The sequence below is a fragment of the Prunus persica genome, chromosome G1 (genome assembly GCF_000346465.2).
Source record: "Prunus persica cultivar Lovell chromosome G1, Prunus_persica_NCBIv2, whole genome shotgun sequence".
In the NCBI taxonomy this organism is placed as follows: domain Eukaryota; kingdom Viridiplantae; phylum Streptophyta; class Magnoliopsida; order Rosales; family Rosaceae; genus Prunus; species Prunus persica.
The window spans coordinates 12953520-12978987 of record NC_034009.1 but is presented as its reverse complement, the minus strand read 5'-3'; the positions used below and the strand labels follow the sequence as shown (position 1 = coordinate 12978987).

Genomic DNA, 25468 nt, shown 5'->3' with positions numbered 1-25468 from the left:
TTCCGGTTCCGGTTTTCTACTACAAGGAACCGGTCCAATCCGAACCGGTCCAATATAATTAATTAATATATATTTTATATATTTTATATATTTATATATTATATTTTATATATAGTTAACATGTGGCTGTTTTGTATTGGCTATCTAAAATACTACCGTACGCACACACACACAGGATCATCACAACTAAAACACACGATTTAGGGGTTCTTCTTCCTTCTTCGATTTTTTTCCTCTCCCTCTCTCTGATTTCAGAGCCGCCGAACCCGAAGAACCTTTCCTTTCCTCTGCGTGAAACCATTGTTGCAGCCATCCTTGTTCTTCTTCAGCCGTCGCGCCGTCGTCCTCGTCACGCAAGCAGGTTCAATTCTTCTGGCTTTCTTTTTTCTTTGTTTTTTCGTTTTGTTTCTTTTCCCCCTTTGATTCTCTGTCTGACCATCTCTATGTCCTCCATCAGCAGTTCGTGCAGATCATCATCCATATTTCTGGAGTAGGTTGCAGCTTTGCACTCCTTCTTTTTCTCCAATTGACGCAGCCGTCCGTGCACTCCTCCTCGTCAGTTTTCCATTGAAGACTCTCTCTGTGCCAAAGGTGAATTTCTCACTCTTCTGTAAATGTTGTGGTCGGAGTGAAGCTGGACTCCAAGAGCAGAGAGCTGCTTACTTGGGCTCTGGTCAAAGTGGCTGGTTTTTTTTTTAAAAAACTAACTGGTTTTGATGAATTGGGTATGTGTAGAAATTGTGGATCAAGATGGGAAGTCGTCACTTCTTTCCCCTGTGAAAGCGTTCGACTCTGTTGTTCTTGCCATCTATGAAGGTTTCTGCAACTTGAAACAGGTTCATTTCTCGCAAATTTTTGTTCTTTTATTCGTTGGGATTTTGTTGTCCTTTTGTATATTTAGTTATATCCTCTGGTTGTTTGCTTAGAAAATGAAAGAGTGAAAGCACGAATCATATTTTATTTTATGTTTTCCACTACTTGAGAAGTTCAAAGTTTCAAAACAATTAAGCCAAGTTGTTAATCTTCAATATTGTTATCTCTGTTTGCATTTGTATTTTTATCAAACTTTCATGACTGTATATTTCTTCTGCTCATTATTTGTTTAGGGAATTAGATATGGTGTTTCGGTTTGTGCTCATATTGTGCATTCAATTTTTTCAATTTTGCAGTTTTGCAGATTTTGAGATTTTCAGTTTTCGTTTTGCTTTATTACTGCTGTCATAGGCAACTATTTTGAGAAATTGGCTTGCGTAGGGTTCTTTGTTTTTTCGTGCTGAATCCAATGATGCAATGAATGTCAAAATTGGGCTAGTGGTTTGAAAGTTAAAGGCTAAAAACTGAACAGATGTCAGATTTGTCAAAACTGCAATTTGAAACCCTTTATTTTCTTGCTTGGCTCAAGTCTAGTTAATTGGTTTATGTTTTTCAGTTGCTTTCTAGTTAAGTGTTGTTAGCTTGTAGTTGACTTTTGTTTGTTGTTTCGGTTTGATTTACTAGTGTGCATTCAAATTTATTAATTGGTTGTGCATTCAAATGGATTAATTGATTAATTGACAGTGTATAACAGATTTGCTGCAATATTTTTCAGTTTTTCAGTTTTGCAGATTTTCAGTTTTGCATATTTTCAGTTTTGGATTAATTTGGATTGTATTTTTGTTGAAGTTGGATTCATTTTGATGATGTTGAAGTTGGATTGAATTTGGATTGAATTTTTGTTGAAGTTGGATTCATTTGAATTTGGATTGTATTTTTGTTGAAGTTGGATTCATTTTAATGTGTTGAAAGCTTGATGGAACCTCAAATTTGGGGTATGTTAGTATATAAAATACATTTTGGGCAGATTTGTTAAAATTTAAAAAAAAAAAAAAAAAAAAAAACCGGAACCGCAGGAACCGAACCGGAACCGGACAGGTCCGGGTTGGTTCGGATTTCTGTATGGATGTTGAGCAGAACCGGTCCAAACCGAACCGATCTGCACTATCGGATCAGGTTCTATTTTTCCCCCGGAACCGGTCCAAACCGAACCGTGCCCACCCCTACTACCACATGTCATACAATTCCCACATGCTTTCCCTCAAACAAAACACAAACCATAAAGCAGAAGAAGAAGCCAAATCAAAAAGCAGTGAAATCTTCATGCAATCAATTCATAAAGCAGAAGAAACATCATACCCCAATCCTTATATAGAAACTTGGTCAGAGGTAGCAAAAAGGAGAAAGAAGCCTTTGCAATGTGCCGCCCAATTGCAAAGTAGCAGAAGAGATGGATGATTGCTTTCGGTTCTAAAACATCACTACTACATTTTACTCTTTACGCAACGAATAACAAAACGTCGCGCAAAGTCTCATTTAGTCGCACTAATTTCAGCGCCACAAAAAATTCGTCGCGCACATTCCGTCGCGCGAAGATCGTGAAGAAAGCCTTTGCGCGACGAGGCACAACCCTTCGTCGCGCATAACTGTGCGACGGATAAACTATCGTTGCACCAACGGTGTGGAGACGAAACAACTGTTCGTCGCAGAAATATTTGCACGACGATAAAGTATTCGGCGCACGTATATTTGCGCGACGAAAGGACTAGCGCGACGAAAAAATAATTCGTCGCGCAAAACTTGTTCGGGAGACGTATATGTTCGTCGCAGAACTATTCGCGCGATGAGAAAGTTTTCGTCGCCCATATATTTGCGCGACGAAAATCTCAGTCGTCGGGCGGAATATTTTGCGCGACGAAATATTTCGTCGCGCAAAATGTGTTTGCGAGACGTATAGGTTCGTCGCGCAAGAATAAAAAGTAATAAAAAAGTTGATTTTTTTTTTTGTTACATACATGTGGGTTTGCGCGACGAAATGTTTTCCGTCGCGCAAAAATAATATTACAATTTTTTTTTGTTTTTACTTTTTTTTTATTTTTATTTTTTTAAATAAAATTGGTTTTTTTTATTGATTAAACAATGAAATTGCAATAAAAATAAATTAGAACAAAATTTTGTTATAAAATAAAATAAATGTATTACAAATAAAATAAATGTTTATAATGAAAATAAATACACTAATCAAATAATGAAGCAAAATCAACCGGGTCGTCGCCAGTATGCGGCTCGGAGGTCTGGGCGTCCACCGGGGCAGTGGTCTGGGCGTCCACTGAGGCAGTAGTCTGGTGGGCATGCTCGGGGTGGACGGGCTGGGAGGTCGACGCACGAAACTGCGGGATGGGAAAGCCTCCCTGTGCGAGGGACTGTAGAATCACCGACATCTGATCCTGAAGCTCAGCCACCTGTGCTGTCAAAGCAGTCACCTGACTATTTGACTGCGCCGATGAACGAGGTCTAGGTTCCCTCCGCCGGGCATTCCCCATCCCTCGACAATATGTCCCCGGCCTCCTCCCGAGAGTCTGATCCAACGTCTCCGTCAAGATCTGAAATCCAGCATCCTGTGGAGGAGCCACAGACTCGATCGGAGTCTCGGGAGGAAGCTGGAAGGCGGACTCCTGAAGAACCAGCTGGCTCCTCTCCACCATCGTCGTCTGTTGAACATAACATAAAATATAAATTAAAACATGCATATAAATTGAATGCGTAACATAAGAATTAAAATTAAATAATACTTACATGAAGGGACTCGGCCAACTCATTCCCGGGTCGAACATAAACATCACCAAAGACGTCGATCTCTGGGAACTTGGACCCCTCCTAAATTGAACAAGAGAAGAAAAATATTAGTATGAAAAAAATAAATTAATAAAAATGACATTAAAAATGAAATATAAATTATGTGATTATTACCCGTCGCCGTGCATCCATCCTATACGAAAAGGGCCTGGAGCCGGAATGGTGGAGAAGGGTCTTCTTCTTCCTATTACCCTTATTCACTTGGGCTTTATTCTGTTATACAAAAAATAAAACGTATTAGTTCAAATATAAAAAATTAAATAATAATGAAATAAAAAAAATCAAATAAACATTAATAAGAAATAAGTAATAATTAAACAAATATTATTTTTTTAAAAATACCACATATTCAGGCGCTTGAAAATGAGCGCAGAGCCATTCCCAACGATCCTCCCACCCCTCAAGCTCCTTCGAGCAACCCTCCTGAAGAGCGACTTGCGGATCATCAAAGGCCTGAAAATGGTGGTGCAAATCGCTCTTCCACTGCTTGTACCTCTCAGCGAAGAGTCTGTTGACGTACGCCAACGACTCTTCGTCGAGATCCTCCAAGTTATAGTTCGTCTGCAATCAATTAATTAGATATGTTAAGTAATAGAAATATACACAATTTTAAAGAAAAATAATGAAAATGTAAGGTACATACCGCGAACCTCCACCTTGATCTCGTCAGGCATGACCCTCCAAGACTTCCATTGCATCGGGCAATGGGTCCGCACGACGTGGCCAATGTCGTGGGCCAAGGAGCTATGCAACTCCGCCGTCGGTGCAGCCCGATGGCGCTCGTCGTATCCGATGCTGATATGACTATTGGTCACCCGAGTGACCTTCGCCGTCTTCAGCTGACGACACGGCCCTCGGGTGTTCTTCTTCGCTACAAAGAAATAAGGTATTAATGTTAAATAAACAACATTGTCAAATTTCAATATAAAATTAACAATACAAAAGGGTAGTTATACCTGGCTGTGATCCCGAGGCACCAGTACCGTCGGTCGATGTCGTCTCGGTGGTGTCGGCGGGCCGGTGCCGTCGCCTAGCACTAGCTGGCTGCGAGACGGATGACGCAGATGACGCTGGCGCCTGGGACGCCCCGGGACCAACCAGCACGTGGTCCATCAAAGCTGGAGCAGTGGCAGCAGATGCCGACTGAGCCGGGGGATCCGAACTCGATGCAGTCGTCATCGACCTACCACGTCTAATCAAGTCTGACATCTGCACATATAATTTCATTAAGAATTTAAACTAATTCATTAAAAGCATAGCATGACCTAGGGTTTGGAATTTCGGAGTATCCAGGACTCCGATCAACGATCGGTCGAATCCTAAACGATCCTAGAAACACAAAGGTACAACTACGTGAGTTTGAGTTCGATCCAACGGTCCGAACATATCAAACCTGGAAATCGCACAATAGGCGAAATCCGATGAAGACTCAAACGGTTACCAAATTCAAATCCGAGCAAACCTACGCGCTCGTGACAAACAGGGGATTGCTCTGGGACCCAATGCCACACTGCCACAGAGTCCCACGCGCCACCACACCCGCCGGCAGCGCGTGGGTGTCCAAAGCGATAACATTCACCAAAAAATTCTAAAAACTAAGGGCCAAGGTTCCTACCCTAGGTTGAAAACATTAATTGGAGCCACTTTTATTCTCAGACCTACCCCGAAAAATGGCCGGAAGTGGCCGGATTTGAAATTCCCAAACCGGCCAAAACCTAGGGTTTTAATTCCTATTTCCTATAGCGAAAATTGAAGAAATCCTAACCAACTATCAGCTAGAGCACAAAAAATAGTCGAGAAATCATACCTCAGGCATCGGAAATGGTGGCCGGAGGAGAGAGAAATCGGCCGGCGAAGAATCGGGAAAAACCGACGAAATTGCGACGGCAGGCTCGACGGTGACGACAAAGAGGCTACGGAACGAGTGGAGGTGGCTGAGGTGACGGCGGAGAGAGAGGGCTGAGGTGACGGCGGAGAGAGAGGGAGCAACGGAGAAAAACCAGAAAATGGGGAAGAAGGAGGCATCGGGCCGTTTCTGCAAATTTATTCGACTTTGCGCGACAAAGAACAAAATGCGTCGCGCAAAATGGAATTAATTAATCTTGCGCGACGAAACATCCGTCGCGCAATGTCTCCCACAACGCCAAATTTTGAATTGGGATTAGGGTCTGTGCCTTTTGCGCGACGAAAAGGCATAAGTTCGTCGCGCAAAACACTTTCTTTCCGCCTAAATTTTGGGATTTTGGGTTTAGCGGGAGGCTGAAAGTGAAGGGTTTGTGCTTTTGCGCGACGAAGACAGTAAACGTCGCGCAAGGAGAAGATTGCGCGACGGAAAATAGTATGTTCGTCGCGCAAAACACTTTCTTTCCGCCTAAATTTTGGGATTTAGGGTTTAGCGGGGGGCTGAAAGTGAAGGGTCTGTGCCTTTTGCGCCACGAAGACAGTAAACGTCGCGCAAGCAGACGATTGCGCGACGGAAAATATATGTTCGTCGCGCAAAACACTTTCTTTCCGCCTAAATTTTGGGATTTAGGGTTTAGCGGGGCGTTGAAAGTGAAGGGTCTGTGCCTTTTGCGCGACGAAGAGTTAAAACGTCGCGCAAGGTTCGCTAATGAAAATGAATGGTCTGTGCCTTTTGCGCGACGAAGACAGGAAACGTCGCGCAAGGTTCGCTCAGGATTTTGATTCGGTTGAAATTTTCAGTAAGTGTTCAAAGGGGATAGAGGGGTGAAATGTGTGGCCCTGATTGCGCGACGAACAGAGCTGTATCCGTCGCGCAATCTTGTTCACTTACACTTTGCGCGACGCATATATTTATTCGTCGCGCTAGTTCAGAATTTTGATTCGGTTGAAATTTTCACCAAGTGTTCAAAGGGGATGGAGGGGTGAAATGTGTGGCCCAGATTGCGCGACGAACAGAAGATGGATCCGTCGCGCAATCTTGTTCACTTACGCTTTGCGCGACGAACAGAATATGGTTTCGTCGCGCAAAACCTAAAGCCTAAAGTGTAAACCCTAAACCCTAAGCCCTAACCCTAAACCTTAAAATAGTTTCAATGATCAAACCGGCAAACTTATTTTTTTATACTTGGAGATCGTATACGCCAAAAATCAAAAAGACCAAACATTTAGATATCAGGGAACGAGACAAAATATTTCGACGGTTATAAATGAAAAGTCATGATTTAACAGTTATTTTAACTCCGATTTTGATCATTTTTTACAGCAACATTTGTTGACCCTATATGAATACAATGACTGAATTTGATCTTCAATTTCAGATTTTTACACTAGGGGATACCACATAAACGTTAAGTTACATTTTCACAAATGTATGAACAAATTTTAGGGTTTTTGGTGAATATATGATTTTGATAGCACACGCAGTCTACGAAACTACTTTCAGTCATCCAGCCGTCAAACTTGTTTTTTTATACTTCGAGATCATAGACAGAAAAAATCGGACAAAAAAAACATTCAGAGATTAAGTAATGGGGTAAAACTTTTCGACGGTTCTAAATAAAAAGTGATGATTGAACGGTTATTTTAACTCCGATGTTGATGATTTTTTGCAGCTATAGTCCTTCACTCCATATGAATACAATGAACTAATTCGATCGCCAATTTTAAATATATATGTGTGTATGTATTATACTATAACGTTACCCTAATATAACGAAGGGACCCTTGTCGTCGCGCAAAAAGACCATGCTCGACGGAAGTATATTTTGTCGCGCAGTGTTGTAACTTTACGCGACGAATATATATGCGTCGAGCAAACTATGCGTGAGGAGGTCTATTCGTCGCGCAAACTTTACGCCACGAATATGTATGCGTCGCGCAAACTATGCGCGACGAGGTTGATTCGTCGCGCAAGGATTTGGCGCCATTTCCTCATTTAGTTCAAATTGTGTATGCTTTGTATTTTTTGGAAAGGTTTTGTGTTCATCATTTTTTAACTTTGTATAAAGAGGGTTATATTATTTGTTTTACCGATCTTGTTTAACTAAATATTTTTTCATTTTTGATTTTGTTGTATGTTTTAACAATGTCTCACGCGAAGGAATAAACTTCAATAAACTCATGAAAACTTTAATAAATTTTAACAATGTTTTAACAATGTCCTTTTTGTTTTATAAAGTGAAGGAATAAACTTTCATAAACTCATGAAAACTCAATCAAATTTAGAATTGGCCATAAACCTCATTACGTCAAATGTTTTGTCAATAAAAATTTTCAAATTATTATTAAAAGGGTTTTATAACTAGATTTATTTAACAATGTTACATTTGTTGACACATATAAGGATTGGATATAACAACTACATATATTCAAAGATTTGTATTACACAAAATGAATACACTAACATAATAAATTTACAAATAAATTCATTATTCATCATCTGAACTATAATAACTTTCGTTATCGTCGCTATCATCACTCTCGGTCTCCCAATCTTCTTCCTCCTCCTCTATAACTGCATCATCGGCGTTGCTAGGGCCCACTGCAACATCGTATCGCGGAAGATCACCGAGGTCAATTGTAATTGACTGAATCGGTATTTCGACTGAAGACACTCCTTCTATTTGAAACGGTTCTTGTATAACATTTGTATCTCGAAGTGTTTCCGCATCATTTTCCATTGAAGATTCTAAACGTTGGTCAGCCACATTGTCGACGTCGTTGTCACTTGGGTCTAGTTCTGGTATATCATACACGTTCTTATGATCTATCTTCTGCACAACTTTCCACCCGCTCCCGGCTTTAGGGTCATCTAGATACACAATTTGGGACGCCATGTTTGCCAAAATGTACGGGTCGTCATCATACCAAGTTCTGTTAATGTTCACAGACAGTACTCCATGGTCGATTTTAACACTTCCCGCCCTATTTGGGTTGGTATCGAACCATCGACACTTAAACATGATGACTTGGTATCGATCTTTGTAAAGCAATTGCACGACAGTTGTCAGTTTGCCATAGAAATCAATGTCCGTACTTTCGCCTCCACCTGGGACATGGACACCGCTGTTTTGCGTACACAACTTGTCATCTCGTGCGGCCCCCAAAAATTTGACGCCGTTAACATTACAACCCGAGAACAATTCAGCTCGAATTGGGCCAAACGCCAAGTTATATAACTCATCATTGTAAGTGGGGGAATTCGATGATTTCAATTTATTCACCTAATAGTATACAAAACCATTGACATGTTAGTCTGACAAAATTAAATACTACAATTTATATTTGTCAATTACAAAACACTTATAACTTACAGAATCCAAAAATCATTGTGGAAATAATTCACGGTGTTTCCGGGCAACCAAATGTGATGGATGTTCTCGCTTCATCATCTGTTCATGCTCATCTAAGTAGGCCATTATCTCATCACAATTGTTCAGTACGAACCAATGTGCTACCTCCATGTCATTTCTAGAAAACGACTCTCCTCGTCCAGGATCTCCAAATGGTCGTGCGCTTTGGGCAAAAATAGAAAGTTTTTCATTTCTCATACCTCCGTCATTATTGCGTTGAGGACGATTGAAAACCGTCTCCAGATCTTTTAAATACATTCCACATAAAGTAAGCGACTCATATTGAACCCAAGCCTCTATAATTGATCCTTCGGGCTTTGCCCTGTTGCGTACACTTTTTTTCAGCTCTCCGAGAAGCCTGCCAAAATAAAACGATATGATACAAATTAGCAAAGTGTCAATAATGATGCATACACAAATGATAAAGATTATATACCTTTCTATTGGATACATCCAGCGATAGTTGACAGGACCAGCAAGCAATGCCTCTTCTGGCAAGTGAACCATCACGTGCATCATACTTGTAAAGAAAGCTGGAGGAAATATCATCTCAAACTTGCATAGGACTTGGACAATGTCATGGCGCAACTGAAACATGTCTGTCCTTCGCAATGTTTTTGCCGTCAGTTGGGAAAAAAATCTGGATAACAACATGATTGGCTTCACCACATCTTCCGGCAGTAGGTGTCGAATACCCACAGGAAGTAGTCGTTGCATAAACACATGGCAGTCATGGCTCTTAAGTCCAGTAAATTTACCCCCATCGACATTCACGCAATGTGCGATATTAGAAGCATACCCATCGGGAAATTTGACAGACGATACAAACTTTAGAAACTCTTTTTTGTCATTCGGTTTCATAGAAAAGAATGCAAGATCCCTTCTAGCTTTATCACTGTCCCTATTCATCCATAAACCCCTTCGTATGCCCATTCTTTCCAAATCAAGACGAGCTTTGATCGTGTCCTTCGTCTTCCCCTCGATATCTAGAATCGTGCCCACCAATGTGTCGAATACATTTTTCTCAACATGCATCACATCTAGATTGTGCCTCAATTTCAGTTTCGACCAATATGGGAGCTCAAAAAACATAGGCTTGTGCGTCCAGTTCAAATGTGTAGAAGGTCTGGTCCGACTAACTGTTTTCCCGAACGGAGCAAAATCCAAACGGTTCAGCTGTTCCAAGATCTCATCACCAGACCATTCTCTAGGTCTGAGGCGACGCTCTGTGTTCCCGTCGAACTCTTTATCTTTTTCTCGCCACTCGTGGTCCCATGGCTGTCATCTCCGATGACAAAGGTGACAAACTTTTCCCGCGTGCCAACCAGAAGTTACATCTTCCTTGCATACAGGACATGCCATAGAACCCTTTGTGCTCCACCCAGAAACCATTGCATATGCTGAAAAATCGTTCACAGTCCACATAACTGCTGCTCGCAAAGTGAACAACCTCCCAGTTGATTTATCGTACGTGCGAACACTGTTTGTCCATAAATCCTTCAGCTCATCAACCAGAGGCCTTAAGTACACATCAATTGACTTGCCAAGATCCTCAGTTATCAAAACAGTCATCATCATGTATTCTTTTTTCATGCATTTCCAAGGCGGCAAATTATATGGGAATGCGAAAATCGGCCAAGTGCTGTGGTGTTGGTTTAGAACCCCATACGGATTGAATCCGTCAGTGGCAAGTCCCAATCTAACATTTCGGGGATCAGCAGCAAACTCGGGGAACGTTCGATCGAACTCTTTCCATGCCTCCCCATCTGCAGGATGCCGCATCACATCATCGTCTACCCGTTTTTCCTTATGCCATCTCATGTCTGTGGCAGTATGTGTCGACATATACAATCGCTGCAACCTAGGTTTAAGGGGCAGATAACGCATGACTTTTTTGTGGTATCTTAGTCGTTCTATTCTGGGATGTCATTTTGAACCTCGACTCATTGCATATAGGGCATGTATCCAACGTTTCATGCTCTTTGTAGAATAACATGCAATTGTTTTTGCAAGCGTGGATTTTTTCATAACCCAATCCAAGACCATGCAACACCTTCTGTGCATGTTTATGGTCTTTCGGCAAACAATTGTCCATCGGAAGCATTCTCTTGAAAACCCCCAAAAAGTAATCGAAACACAAGTTCGACATACGATGCTTTATTTTTCCGTGCATTAGCTCCACAATGGCAGTGAGAACGGAAAAGCTCTCGCACCTCGGGTATAACTCTTGGTTGGCATTTTTTAACAGTTTTTCATACTGTTCAAACTCCGCACTGTCTATTGGTGTAGGCACGTCATCTTCCCCTTCCTGATTGATGTTGGTCGATGCGAATGGAAAAGCATCCTGTATAATACCCATGACTTGATCATTAGGATCCACAATAGGTTCAACATTGTCCACTCTTGGGGCATTTGAAGACGAAGCATGGTCTACTTGTTCGCCGTGAAGGTTCCAAATGCTATATGTTACAATCATTCCATTCCTTACTAAATGAAATCCAACATTTTTAATTGTCTCCCACAACGTGTTGTTACACCTCCTACAAGGACAACGGATTCTAGTTGCACCCGGGTTGTGTCTACGTGCAAACTCAATAAAATCCTCGATTCCATCCAAGTATTCGTCTGCGCATCTATTCGGGTTCTGTATCCACCTTCTGCACATAATTCCTGAAACCACAATCACAACACAACAATCACAACAACTTCATACGAAGTTATAATGTCACCTTATGCCTCCGGTAAGGGCCCTATCCCATTCGGGAATGCATAGTCCTGTCACGTAACCTACGACTACATGAGATTAGATTTCGACGTGGATTAATTTCGGCAGCATCTCGACACAGTTCTTGAAGTGGGCATAGATATAAATACCTACGTACCACCCGAAGAACGTACCGAGATGACACCGAAATCTCCACAATCGAAACCTCATCCTGTAGCCGAAGATTATGTGACAACACTATGCATTACCAAACTGTCCAAATAATCGGACAATTCAAGAATTAATTGAACCGCAGTCATGCCTTACGCATCCATGCACGAAATCCAACTAATCTCGAACGGGAAACTACGTGTTACTAAACATAAAAATAAAAGTACGAAGTTAATTTCAATTAACTTCGTACATCACAACACATTGTGCTACGTCACGCACAATTTCACAATATTATACACATATAACTTCACAAAAAAATTACAAACATAACAAACAAACTTTTACAATAACATACCTTCTCAATCGTTCTCCACCAAACACTAATCACAAATATCCCTAACGAGAACAAAATTAATAGCGTTAGTACGAATTTACATTAATACATTTAAACTAACGACAAAAAATACATACCCAATGAACGTATTGAATTCACAGCAGAGCAGCGACATGGGGAGTAAGAGAGAGGCAGAATGCAATTTTTGCATTCTGCCTCTACAATGGCAGATACTAATATGAAGAAGAAGGACTTTGCGCGACGAACAACTGAATTCGTCGCGCAAAATGCCGTCGCAAAAACCCACTTTTCCGTCGCACAAAATAACATTTCCGTCGCGCAATTACGTGTCGACATCTGCTTTTTTGCGCGACAAACAATATGATTCGTCGCACAAACTTTCGTCGCGCAAATAATATTTTTCGTCGCGCAAGAACGCACCGGCATTAAACTTTACGCGACGAAGATAAATCCGTCGCGCAAAAAAAATTTATCCACCCTTCATTTTGGCGCCAAAAATAAGTATCCCTCGTTTTCTTACGCGACGGTACATTTTTTCGTCGCGCTAAGTTGTCTTTTGAGACGAAAACTCTCGTCGCGCAAATTTTTTTACCGCCAAAAAAAGGAGCCAATTTTCTGTCCATCTTTACGCGACGAACGCTTAGAATTGTCGCGCAATATTGTTATGCGCGACGATTTTTGTCGTCGCGCAAGATTTTGGCGCCAAAAAAAAACCCGGGTTTTTATCCACTACCTTTGCGCGACGAAATTAATTTAGGTCGCGCATTGATGGTTTGCGCGACAAACCTGTTTGTCGCGCTAGTTTTCTGTTGTTTGCGGACGGAATTTTTTTTTCGTCGCAATAGTGCTTTTTGCACGCTGAAAAAATATTCGTCGCGCAAATAGTAAATCGTAGTAGTGCATACAACCAGGCTCTGATACCACATGTAAACTATATTTGTGACTGCACATGATAGAACACATCAAGAATATACAAGAGCACATCTTCTCAATCCGATCCCTTCATACACTTATTCTAGATGGGGTGAATTCCCTTATGTTGGTTGGCTTAATTGTTTGAGCAGGGACACTTGTATTTATATGTATCTACCTAAGAGTCTTGCCCATCAAGAAACTCTTAAGAAGTCCTTATTGCATTAGGTTTATAACTTCTAATCCACAATTAAATAGGAATCCTTTTTGCTCTTATATTAGCCTTAAAACACTAACTTAAATAGAGCTGCAGATCTAGTTGCACTTGAACTCCTAATTGATATCAAGTCTTAAAATTCTTTGATGATTATAAGACCACACTTTAATGGGTTAGACATTTACACATCTAACACAACTCCCATCCCATGTATTATTTTAATGCATAGAAAGGGGGATAGAATTTGAGTGCAGGAACAACTACATTTCCTTGACCAACTCAACTAACCTCCACTTACATGCATCCAATTAAACTTCGCCATTCTGATCTAGCTTAACATGTTAGCAGGCCTAACAAATAAGGACATGCACGAGCATTGGACAATTTTATTAATAAGTGAATAGACAAAACACAAAATAATATTGCTTTAATGGTTGAACAAAGTACTGTTTTTATTCAATGTAATACTACTGGGGCACTAAATCACACCCCTTGCGAAACCACATAAATATTCAATGTCCACCTCCCACATTTAACCAGCAAAGCAATGACATCTGTGACAGAGAAAAAAATAACATTTAATGAGCATTATATTATAACTTTAGTTTCGGTCATCCAAATTACAGCGACTAGATCAAGTGTAGTCAAAGTGGGAGAGTTTGTCACCGTTCTAGAGATTTAAGTGAACTTTAATCAGGGTGTTAAGAGTTTAAATCCTATTTCAAAAATTGATCACATAAACTATATGCACATATGAAAGAATCCATATTTATATTTTTTAAACTTTCGTGCCAAGAAAGAAAGAGAGTAGAGTAAAATTGTTCATACCAGAGCTCAAATTTGACAACATAATTATGGTACTAAATCTTCATATGTTTCTCAGCACACTCATCGATATAATAAGTCATACAATCTGCAAACTTTTTTGTTGTCTCTCCATGTGGAAACTTTTTTGTTGGCTTTTCTGTAAAATCCTTAAGATGTAGACATTTTCCAATAACTTCTTCAGCACATTTCACTCTTAAAAGTTGTACTTTTTGTATTTTGTAAGAAAATGCTTAACAAATAGAGGTTCAATGGAATCAGCTAAAGATGGTGGAAGAATATTAGAGGTAGGGGGATCGTCTTTTGCTCCTAAAATTTGGATAACAATCAACCATCCCAATATTTATACTTTAAAAATTCGTATATGATTTTCTTCCATTACTTTTATACCTAATTATCTTTATGAAATGCATCTTGCATAAGATATATTTATATACATAGATACACACAGTATGACGTTTCCTTTGACATAGTTCAATCAATAAAATATAAAATAAAAATTCTATCTTCCTTTATCTTAATTTAGCTTATAAAATATTATTTGGAAAAGGAAAAAAAAAAAAAAAAAAAAAAAGGTCGCTTGCTGGGAAAGGCACCTTTTTAAAAATAAATTATATTAAATTTTAGTTTTGCATTTTTTAAAATCAAAATAAAAAATTTACAATGGTGAAAAGCAAATTTAACATTTTTTTTTTCTTTAATCATTTGATATGTGCTATGAACCTAGATGTAATGGATGCCTACCATAGCATATTATACCATACCAAGAATTACCTACCATGACTCACACATCATTGTAATTATACATTACTGATTAGTAACAGTCCTGATCTCTTGGACCACAGGAGTCCAAGAGATTGTGGTCACTCACCGTTGGATATTAATCCAATGGTTCTAAAAAGTTTTCTAAAAGGAGTGCAAGAGTGAGTGAACCGTTGAATTTACATCCAACGGTGAGTGACCACAAATCTCTTGGACCCCTGTAGTCCAAGAGATCAGGACTGTTATCAATACAAGAATTTATCAAAAATAGCCAAAACTTGACCTTTAATTTCAAATATAGCAGAAAACTCACCTCAATAGACATAAATGCCCTCAAATTTAGAACCTATATAAACCTTAAAAAGAAACCTTATTAAATAAAACTTTGGAATATTTCCTCCAAACAATTTTCCAATCACCCCTATTTCTTTTTCATTTTTTTTTCCGTCTTCCGTTTGTCTCCAGCATCACTCCCTCTTGTTTCCTTTCCTTTTTTCTTTTCTTCTTCTCTCCATCTCTCTCTCTCTCTCTCTCTCTCTCTCTCTCTCTCTCTCTCTCTCTTTTCTTCTTCTCCAGTCTGCATATCTCTTTTCTTCTTCTTCTTCTCATCTTCTTCTCTCCCATTTGTCTCCAAATAAAATGTATGTATTTATTTCTGTGTGTAGCAAATAAAATTTAAGATTCAAGATCACTGACAAAATAATGGAAACATATGTGCAAGTCGTAATAATAGCCTACACACTAGCTTTGCAGTTCTATTTGATGTATTCTAACTCTATAAGCTGGCTTTCTCCTGGCACTCAAAGTAAAAGCAAGAACTTTAACATTTGAAACAGAAAAATTACAAAACTTAATGGATACCAAATAAACCTTAGACACATCCAAGTTAGTCAAAGGTCCATACTGATGAACTAATAACATCAGCATGTGATTACATCTTCTGCTACACATATGTCAGAATCATCATATTACTAATCTTGATAATTTTCCAAGCCTATCTGCACTAACCTTTGATGAAGGCTCAAAATGAATTGACGATATTAAATCATAGTACTTTGAATAGGGCTCAAGAGTCCATTAATAGAAATGTCGCAACCATGGACATTAAGTCAGCAAAACCAGAATTGAAATTTTATAAATATAGTATGAAGAATAAACGAAGAAACGAAGAACCAAGGAAGAACTGTACTCACCATTTGACTATGGCAGCAATACGTTTGCGAACAAACTCTACGTACAAAGATTCCCAATCTAATAGGGTTTTCTTTTTTAGATTTATGTTGGTTTTAAATTTGAGGGTATTTGTGTCTATTTAAGTGAGTTTTTTACTATATTTGAAATCTTTTACAAAAACTGACATTTTTAAAATTAGGGGTCAAGTTTTGGCTATTTTTGATAAATTCTCTATATATACAAGGCATCAAGTATATATGAATGAAGAACAATAGACAAGATGCAGCGCACATTGGAGTTATTGATAATCATTGATTCCTTCCTCTAAATTCTCTCTAAATTTTTCCTAGTTTTATAACAGTATGAGAGTTATTTTATTGTCAACTAGCTTTTGATTAAACCAAAAGCTGGTCGTCCACTTTTTTCCTCCATTCCACTCCCCCACCCTTTCTCTCTCCTCTTTCCCGCAACTTCCTTGTAATTCAACATTAATGCATTATTTTTTCGTAATTGAATTTCAAATTTTAAATTTTAAATTTTTTCATTGATAATATTTACCTAATATATGGATAAAATACAATTTAATTAATGACAATAAAAACTCACATATTATACCAATTCTTCAGGCAAGCATCCACATGAAATTATGTACGTAACATACATGTAAATAGTGTTATTATTAGTAATGGAAAAAACTTAGTGATAAATCATGTTACCTATACGTCAGGAACATAAATTAAAAGACTACCTATAAGTTAGGAACATAAATTAGAAGACTACCTATAAGTTATATACAAAAATAGACAAATAAACATTGTATGCTACCTATTGAAAAAAAAGGAATATAAAATACTATTATACATTATTGAAAATATGAAAAACATATATATATGCATATGCAATAGGCAATAGAACGCCATAGGATAATAAATCTACAGGAGTATGTAATATACCTCTACCATAGGTGAACAAAAATAAAAATTGTTAACTATAAGTCACGTGCTAAACGATGTGCTATTGTATTTGCTTCCCTAAAACATGTAAAATAGAGGCTTGAGCATATTGAGCCAAAATAGACAAGCAGTCATCCACCAAGCACCCTGCTGTGCCAAATGAATTTCAAGAGACTTTTAGTATCAGACATCAAAATTGACATCAAAATGGTCCCCAAGAAAAAGGAATTACTTGCTGCCATGGTGGCTGATGATGTGAACAAGAAGTTTGGAGAACAACTCTCGAGGTAGGAAACTGATTGTTGATAAGAGAAGTGCATCTTAGGAAATATCATGATATTTAGTTTACAATTTTGCCATGGATTTTCTTTTGAAAGCTTTATGTTTGGCATAGTGAGGGAGGGGTGAGAGAGGTGGGTTGGCAGTATTAGTCACGAATATTCATGACTAAAGCCATTAGTAATGGTGCAGTTACAAGTTTTGATCCCGTGACTTTTTTGGCCATAACTATTGGGTTTTCTCACAATTAAAAACACCATTTCGTAACAAATTGTGTTGACCATCCAATTGCTCCAAAGTGGGCCCCACATCATGTCTAATCAAACTATATTTATATTTTATTATTTTATTTTATTTGACTGCGCTGTCCAACATCATTCATTGAAATGTCACCTGAACTTATACCTTAGTTTCAATTTGTCACCTGAAAAAAAAAAATTAAGTGAAATGTCACCTGAATTTTTCAAAATCCATGATTTGTCACATAACTGTAACATCATCCAATTTTCCAACTATTTTCAAGGGTATTTTAGTCTTTTTATTTTCAAGAGTATTTTAAAAATGAAAAAATTATTATAAAAAAATTATGAAAAGACCCTTGAAAATTATAAAAATTATATATCTTTTCACATTTAACCCACAGCCATTTTAAAAATATCCTTGAAAATAAAAAGATTAAAATACCCTTGAAAATAAATGAAAAATTGGATGATGTTAAACTCAGCTGACAAATCTTGGATTTTGAAAAATTCAAGTGACATTTCACTTAAAATTTTTTTTCAGGTGACAAATTGAAACTAAGGTATATGTTCAGGTGACATTTCAACAAATATCCCTTATCTTTATTTATAAAAAGAAATCCTTTCCATTATTATTTGTGTCTTATATTTTTCACAATTATAAAAATTTATAATTCTTTTTTATGTTTATTTTTAACTGAAATTCAAATCCCTTACCGAAAATCATCTCTTACCGAAAACCAAATCCCTTACCGAAAACCAAAATACTCATCTCCCAATTCTTTGCTGAAATCACAATCAAAGCTGAAAAAAATCTGAGTCAAGACCCATATTATATATATATCATCCTTCCATATGAGTTGAAACTTTTAACCAAATAATTCAAACCAAGAAACTTAAGAATAAGAAACCAAAAGAAAAAATTCCAGGCACAGTCTAGCTACATATGAAGGTTCAGACTGACGGCGTTGATGTCCTCGTTGATTGGGCTTCAATGTGGCTGTCAAAGAGACAATCGGATCTGTGTGAACAATGTCGTCATCGGTTGGGCTTCACGTATAAAAAAACTATGATCTGAAAATGATTTCAATAGAAGGTTGAGAGATGGAAGCTTTCCAATTGAGTCTCATAAATAAAACCCAAAACCATTCCTGAAATTAAACCCACATGAAAACTTCAAAAAACAAAACCTTTACTTTTCTAAGGGGAGATGTGGTTTAGATCTGAAATTAAACCCTACAACGAAATAGTAGCCCACGAAAAGGATAAGGCCAGACAACAACTGGTCTTCAAGGGAGAGCGGGAAGAAGGAGAAGAAGGAAGAGAAGAGAGAGGGATGGGAAAAAGAAAAAAGAAAAAAAAAGAGAGATATGGGAGACGCGCAAAAGAGGAAGAAGGAAAAAATTGCAGTGTGACAGAGGAAGAAGCAGGAAAAAAAGAAAGAGAGAGAGAGAGAAGAAGAAGGAAAAATAAATAAAAAAAGAGGAAGAGATGGAAAGTGACGGAAGGAAGAAGAAGATGGGAAAAAATAAAAAAAAGAAGGCGTTGGGAGAGATGAGATGGGGAGAATAAAAATTACAAAAGAAAGAAAAATAAGGGTTGGTTTGGGTGCATCATGCATGCTCTCACATTTTTTTATTATAATATTTATTATTTAGAATAACTATTACTAATTATATAGAGGGAAGGGAAAAGAGTCTTGGTTAGTGAGAAAGATTCCATCTATATATTTTTATTAAATTATCATTGTAAAAATTTTATTATGGGAAAGATTATCCTCTTATATTTTATTACATTATGCCAGCTACAACAAAATTTATTATATTTAAATCATTAGACACAAATAATGGTGACTAATTTGGTTAAGAGAGTTGGCCACCCATAATTGTCACCAAAATAAATTAGTTACTTAAAAAATATGTGACTATTGCTTCTTTTTTTGTAGTGGTTGTTTTATTGTCAACTTGGCTTAGCGAATCCAAAGAGAGAAGCAAACACTGAAACAATTATCTTTGGCTTCCATGGCCAACCGAGGAGCCTCTTCTTCTTCTGCTCCTTTCACAAAGTCATGGAAATACCATGTCTTTCTGAGCTTCAGAGGTTTTGACACTCGCTCAAATTTCACAAGCCATTTGTATAGTGCTTTGCGTCTACAAGGAATTAACACCTTCATGGATGATGATGAGCTGAGAAGAGGAGAAGAAATATCAAGCGCGCTTCTCACCGCAATTGAAGACTCAAGGATTTCTGTGGTTGTGTTCTCCGAAAACTATGCCTCCTCAAAGTGGTGCTTGGATGAGCTTGTCAAGATTCTTGATTGCAAAGAATCAAATCAACAATTGATCATCCCAGTTTTTTACAAGGTGAATCCATCAGATGTACGGAATCATAGGGGAAGCTTCGGGGATGCACTGGCTAACATGGAGCGCAAATACAAAGATGAGCTGGACAAGGTCAAGAAATGGAGGGCGGCACTTTCACAAGCAGCAGCTTTGTCAGGGTTCCCTTTGGACGAGTAAATTTCTAATTAACCCCCTGATATAATGATTTTTATTTTGTTTTGTTGATCCAAAAACCAAAAGTAATTACAATTTTTTTGTTAGAAGAAGTTATTATAATTTTTTGATGTCAATAATTAATTAATAGTGTGAAAAATATTAAGGTTATAATTATTATTAATAAAGTAATTTTCTCTGTTTCAAAAATTATACTATAGTAGTTGAAAAATAGAAGCTATTTTAATTCTTGACAAACTTCAATTGGAATAAGTTTTATAAGAGTTAAACTATATTATTTTATAGAAATGCCATGTTTTATATTCTTTTCCTATTACTAATTCATTAGGTTTTATATTTTATAGTTTTTAAATTACTTTTTATAGAAAAATGCCGTGTGACTAAACTAATGTTTCATATGCTTTTAAATTGGCAGACATAGATCTGAAGCTGAACTGATTCATAAAATCGTTCAAGAAATTTCACAGCGAGTAATAGACCGTACATATTTATATGTGACAGAGTATCCAGTTGGAATGCACTATCCTGTACAAGATATAATTAAGCTTTTAGATTTGGGGGAAAATGATGTTCGTATGGTAGGGTTATGGGGAACTGGTGGAATTGGTAAGACCACAATTGCTACAGCTGTTTATAATTCCATTGCCCACGAATTTGAAGGCTGTTCTTTTTTGGCAAACGTCAAAGATTCTAAGGGAGGAGGTTTAGCCAAACCACAGAGGACTCTTCTTTCTGAGATTCTAGGGGATACAAATTTGGAGGTGGCCAACGTTCATAAAGGGGCCACTATGATAAAGCAAAGGTTGAGTTGTAGAAAGGTTCTCTTGGTTCTTGATGACGTGGATGACATGGAACAGTTATACAAGTTAGTTGGGGCATGTGATTGGTTTGGTGTAGGCAGTAGAATTATCATAACAACAAGGGATAAGCAACTGTTAACTGCTCATCATGTTAATTTAATACATGAGGTCAGGATTTTAGATGATCCTGAAGCTCTTGAGCTCCTCTGTTGGCATGCCTTCAAAAGAAGTGGGCCTCCTTTGGATGATTATGTGAAACTTGCCGAACGTGCAATACACTATGCTCAAGGCCTTCCGTTGGCTTTGAAAGTTCTCGGTTCTTGTCTATGTGGTGGAAGTACAGAGAAATGGGAAGCTACATTGGATGGTTTCAAAAGCACGAAAATTCAGGACGTTCTCGAAATAAGTTACAATGCATTAGATCACAGCGTACAGGAGATTTTCCTTGACATAGCATGTTTCTTTAAGGGTAGAAGTAGAATGCATGTGACAAAAATACTTGTAGCTTGTGACCCCAACGCTAGGTATAGCATTGAAGTACTCGTAGAAAAGGCACTCATAAGTGTTGAAGGAGATCACATTCAGATGCATGACTTACTCGAAGAGATGGGTAAGGACATAGTTTACCTACAGTCACCCAATGAAGCCGGACGTCGTAGCAGATTGTGGTCTTATGAAGACATCGAGGATGTTCTTGCTAATAATACAATAAGTAAATTAAATTATACATGTGAATGTGTAATGTTTTATTCAATTCAATAACTAAAACATCTTGCGCATTAAGTATAATAATAATTATTTTTAATCTTGAAGAAAAATAGAAATTTGAAACTCTTACTTTTTTTTTTCTTTTTTTTGGTAATAAATACTTTGTAACAATAGTACATTTTTCTTTTTGATGTTAGGGAAGAAATGAAATCACACGCATCGTGTTAAATTTCTCCAATCCAAATCGTGAGATATGCTTGAATGCTGACAGTTTCTCGAAGATGAAAAATCTTAAAATTTTCATAATATATAACGCATGCATTTCTGGTGATGTTCATTATCTCCCAAACTCGTTAAGAGTGCTTGATTGGTGTGGATATCCGTTCCAATCTTTTCCACCCAATTTTCGTCCTAAGCAACTAGGTGTGCTCAATATGCCTCGCAGCCGCATCAAACAACTAGGGGAGGGATTGAAGGTACTTTAAACTGTCTCTCATCCCTTATTATTTTTAAGAGGTCTCGTTTATTAACTGATGTATGTTGTAAATTCTTTAATGCTATCCATTTGATTTTTATTATTTTTAATTTCACAGCATTTGACAAAGTTGACATCTCTGAATTTCGAGGGATCTCAATTCCTAATTGAAATCCCCGACCTATCCAGCAGCCCAAACTTAAGGTACTTGAATGCGAATGGTTGTACAAGTTTAGTCGAGGTTCATCCATCTGTTGGATATCTTGATAAACTTCTAGTATTAGATTTTAGTTATTGTTGTGAACTTACGAAGTTTCCAAATAAAGTTAGGTTGAAATCTCTGAATTTTTTTGGTCTTTACGGTTGCATAAAGTTGGAGAGTTTCCCAGAAATTGTGGACAAAATGGAATCCTTAAATGAATTGAACCTTGAGAGAAGTGCTATAAAAGATTTGCCTGCATCAATTGGACATCTCATTGGGCTGGAAAGTTTGAACTTAAGAGGAAGTGCTATAAAAGAGTTGCCTTCATTCGTTGGAAATCTCACTGTTTTGAATACTTTATTCTTAGATGGAAGTGCTATAGAAGAGTTGCCTTCATCAATTGGAAATCTCACTGCGGTTACAACATTAACTTTAGAAGGATGTGAAAACCTTGCAAATCTGCCACAAAGTATTTATGGATTGCAAAATATCCGTCATATTACACTCGGTCAATGCCCAAAACTTGTCACACTTCCATTGAATGCAGAATCACTTCCCTTGGAGGTTCGAACCAACGCAAACAATCCACACGATGACGGGTGGGTGATGTATTTTGAAGAATGCAATGTATCAAACTTTGATTCCTTGGAGAATTTTTGTTGGTGGTCCATGTTAATAAGAATTAATCTATCCAAAAGCAATTTTGTCAGTCTTCCTGTGTGCATTAGCAAATGTGTCAACTTGCTATATCTTGATTTGACGGGTTGCAAAAGGCTTGTAGAAATTCTAGTACAACTTCCAGTTTCTATACTAGAGATCTATATGGCTGATTGCATATCATTGGAAAGATTTTCAACATTGTCGAAGATATTGGAAGACGGAGACATGCAAGACATTAGTTACATGGACTTGTCTAATTGCCATAGGCTAGGGTTGGACGTTTCAAAGATGGCAAAAATTGTACTGAATAATGAGGTGACGTATTTATCTTTTTTCTATATAATTAATATGCATACATTACATATATTGTTAATATTATACTATGTACGCTGCACGCACGACTAATTAATAATAATATATATGTCTGTGTTGTGTTGTGTTGTATTATGGATGAAGTTTCATCGTGGCAGAAGAAGGAGGATTATTGTTAAACTACCTATTGAAATTCCAGAGTGGTTCACTTTTCGTCATTACTTTGATGACTATGATGAGAGTAAATTTGATTACATTGATTATTATGGCAGGAGTATTCGTCATTACGAACATCCTATTCAAATTCCTTGGACTTCCGTATTGGAGAACACAAAATTGGTTTTGTGTGCGGTTTGGGAAATCATGGAATCATTTGTTAGCCCTTGTTCTATTGGATTTAGTTTTGGGGGTTATTTTAGAGGTACGTGGGATGTGTCTAGAGGAGAGACGGGGGCAAGTAATGTGTGGCTGGAATGTTTTTCACTTCTTGTTCATCATAAGCCGCCTATTTTTCAAGTTACTGTTTACGGCAAAGGGTTGCGCATCAAAAGCATTGGGGCCCACCTGACTCCTATCAGCATGTCAAAGGATGGTGATGATGATGGCAAACATATTGATGAAAATGAATTACATGATGATGGTGATGTAGGTGATGAAGTTTGATCCCGAAAGAGAACAAAAATATGACCTCTCTCTGCATTTCAATGTGAGTTCGCATCACTTTTTTATTATTTTATTTTATAAATTTTATTTAATTATCAGCTTCCTTTTCAGCACAAAATTGGTAATGAGTTTTTATTTTTAATATTTTCACGTGTTGTATTGTTGTTTACCATTTAGTGTGTTTCAATCGTAGAAGAATTCTAAGTTAATTACGTTATGTGTACTCTCTTAGGTGTTGATGTTGAAAACTTAATTCGAATCTAAAGCCGTGAGTTTATTGTAACAATGTGAGATTGCTTTTTTTGTGGTTCAGCTGGTATGTGATCTTACATGACTCATATAACTGAGTATATGAGTAGGCTGTTTGCTCACCCCTCATTTGCTTTTATCTTGCAGATCATTAAGCGAGTCATTTTCCTCTAGGAAAAGATTATAAGCTGGGTGCCCCAAGTGTACACTACTACAAAAAGTGAAAAAGACGACCAGAAAACAACGACGGTCTAAGTGAAAACCGTCGTGGTTTATCAAAAGACGACGGTTCTAAAAACACCGTCGTGTAATACAACCTTAGACAACTAAAAAATGGAGATTCAAATGGCTGTTCAAAAACAACGACGTACATAATTAAACAACCGACGTCTATTTGAAACAGATTTCCGCAGTGTAAAATCAATGCCAACAAAGAACGGCAGAAGTTATGAATCGACCGACGTAGAAAGTAAAGACGACGATTTCAATAAAAACTTCCGTTTTTACTCATAAAATAACACGACGAGGTTTTCGTATAAGACGCCGTATAATTACAAACAAATCCACGGCTTTAAAATACAAAATATCGCCGTATTAAATTAATTTACAACGACGGAAAATATAAATATATCGACGTCATTCTCGTATAGTTCTACTACGTTATCTTTAAATCGTACAATAAAATTTAACGTCGTATTTATTCATTTTATACGTCGTACCTTTAATTTTAACGGTCGTCTTAATAAGAATTTTTGTTAACAATTTTTTTCTTTGATTTTCTTATCCTACGTCGGTAGATCTACTTAATGACAAGAATTGAAATAACCACGACGGTTTATATAGAACACCGCCGACATAATCAGATTTGTCTGAGATCCCAAGGGTTACAAAATCTTACCAGATGGAACTCTGTTCCACATCATAATCTTAACAGATGACACAGATTTGCAAATATTGCGTCGTGTTAGTTTACAAATTCTAGAACATTAATTTCCCTCATTTTAAATTTCCTCGGGAAAGAAAAATCTATTTATCACGCTTTGTAATTGAAAACTAAAACTGAAAGAATACGGGAAAAAAAACTCTATTTATAATTTAAAAATAAAATCCACGTCGGTTGTAGTACACTTAACGACGTTTAACAAAATAATTTACGTTGGTAATTATAAATCTACCGCCATCTTACCTTGATATAGACGACGAGAAAAGACGACGGTAGAACAGAAAACCGCCGTTGTTTCAGTTTCTTTCCTTTATCTTTCTGCAGGACTTGTATAGTTCAAAGCATTGACAATGTCTTCATCAT

The 25468-nt window shown here is 37.5% G+C and overlaps 2 protein-coding genes and 1 pseudogene across 4 annotated transcripts; all 3 read left to right on the top strand.

Moving 5' to 3' along the window:
• Positions 215-21735, top strand: LOC18793134 (TMV resistance protein N). 3 transcript variants are annotated; one of them, XM_020555981.1, is made up of 5 exons: positions 215-361; positions 461-591; positions 736-836; positions 19523-20092; positions 20509-21735. In XM_020555981.1, exons 4-5 carry the CDS (start codon positions 19599-19601, stop codon positions 21653-21655), a joined length of 1641 nt encoding a protein of 546 aa, XP_020411570.1. In that variant the 5' UTR covers positions 215-361; positions 461-591; positions 736-836; positions 19523-19598; the 3' UTR covers positions 21656-21735. The 3 variants fall into 3 exon arrangements, with proteins under 3 accessions (XP_020411570.1, XP_020411569.1, XP_020411571.1); XM_020555980.1 differs by having other exon boundaries at positions 458-591; XM_020555982.1 differs by lacking the exons at positions 215-361; positions 461-591; positions 736-836 and adding an exon at positions 16944-17346.
• LOC18792974 (disease resistance protein TAO1) lies at positions 21858-23343 on the top strand. Its single transcript, XM_020554079.1, has 2 exons — positions 21858-22077; positions 22195-23343. Exons 1-2 carry the CDS (start codon positions 21883-21885, stop codon positions 23341-23343), a joined length of 1344 nt encoding a protein of 447 aa, XP_020409668.1. The 5' UTR covers positions 21858-21882.
• Positions 23315-24369, top strand: LOC109946866 (annotated as a pseudogene).

Coding starts and splice junctions, on each gene's coding strand:
- LOC18793134 (XM_020555981.1), top strand. CDS start 19,599: ATGGCCAACCGAGGAGCCTCTTCTTCTTCTGCTCCTTTCACAAAGTCA. Junction 20,093..20,508: donor TCAGGGTTCCCTTTGGACGA/GTAAATTTCTAA, acceptor TTAAATTGGCAG/ACATAGATCTGAAGCTGAAC.
- LOC18792974 (XM_020554079.1), top strand. CDS start 21,883: ATGAAAAATCTTAAAATTTTCATAATATATAACGCATGCATTTCTGGT. Junction 22,078..22,194: donor AACTAGGGGAGGGATTGAAG/GTACTTTAAACT, acceptor TTAATTTCACAG/CATTTGACAAAGTTGACATC.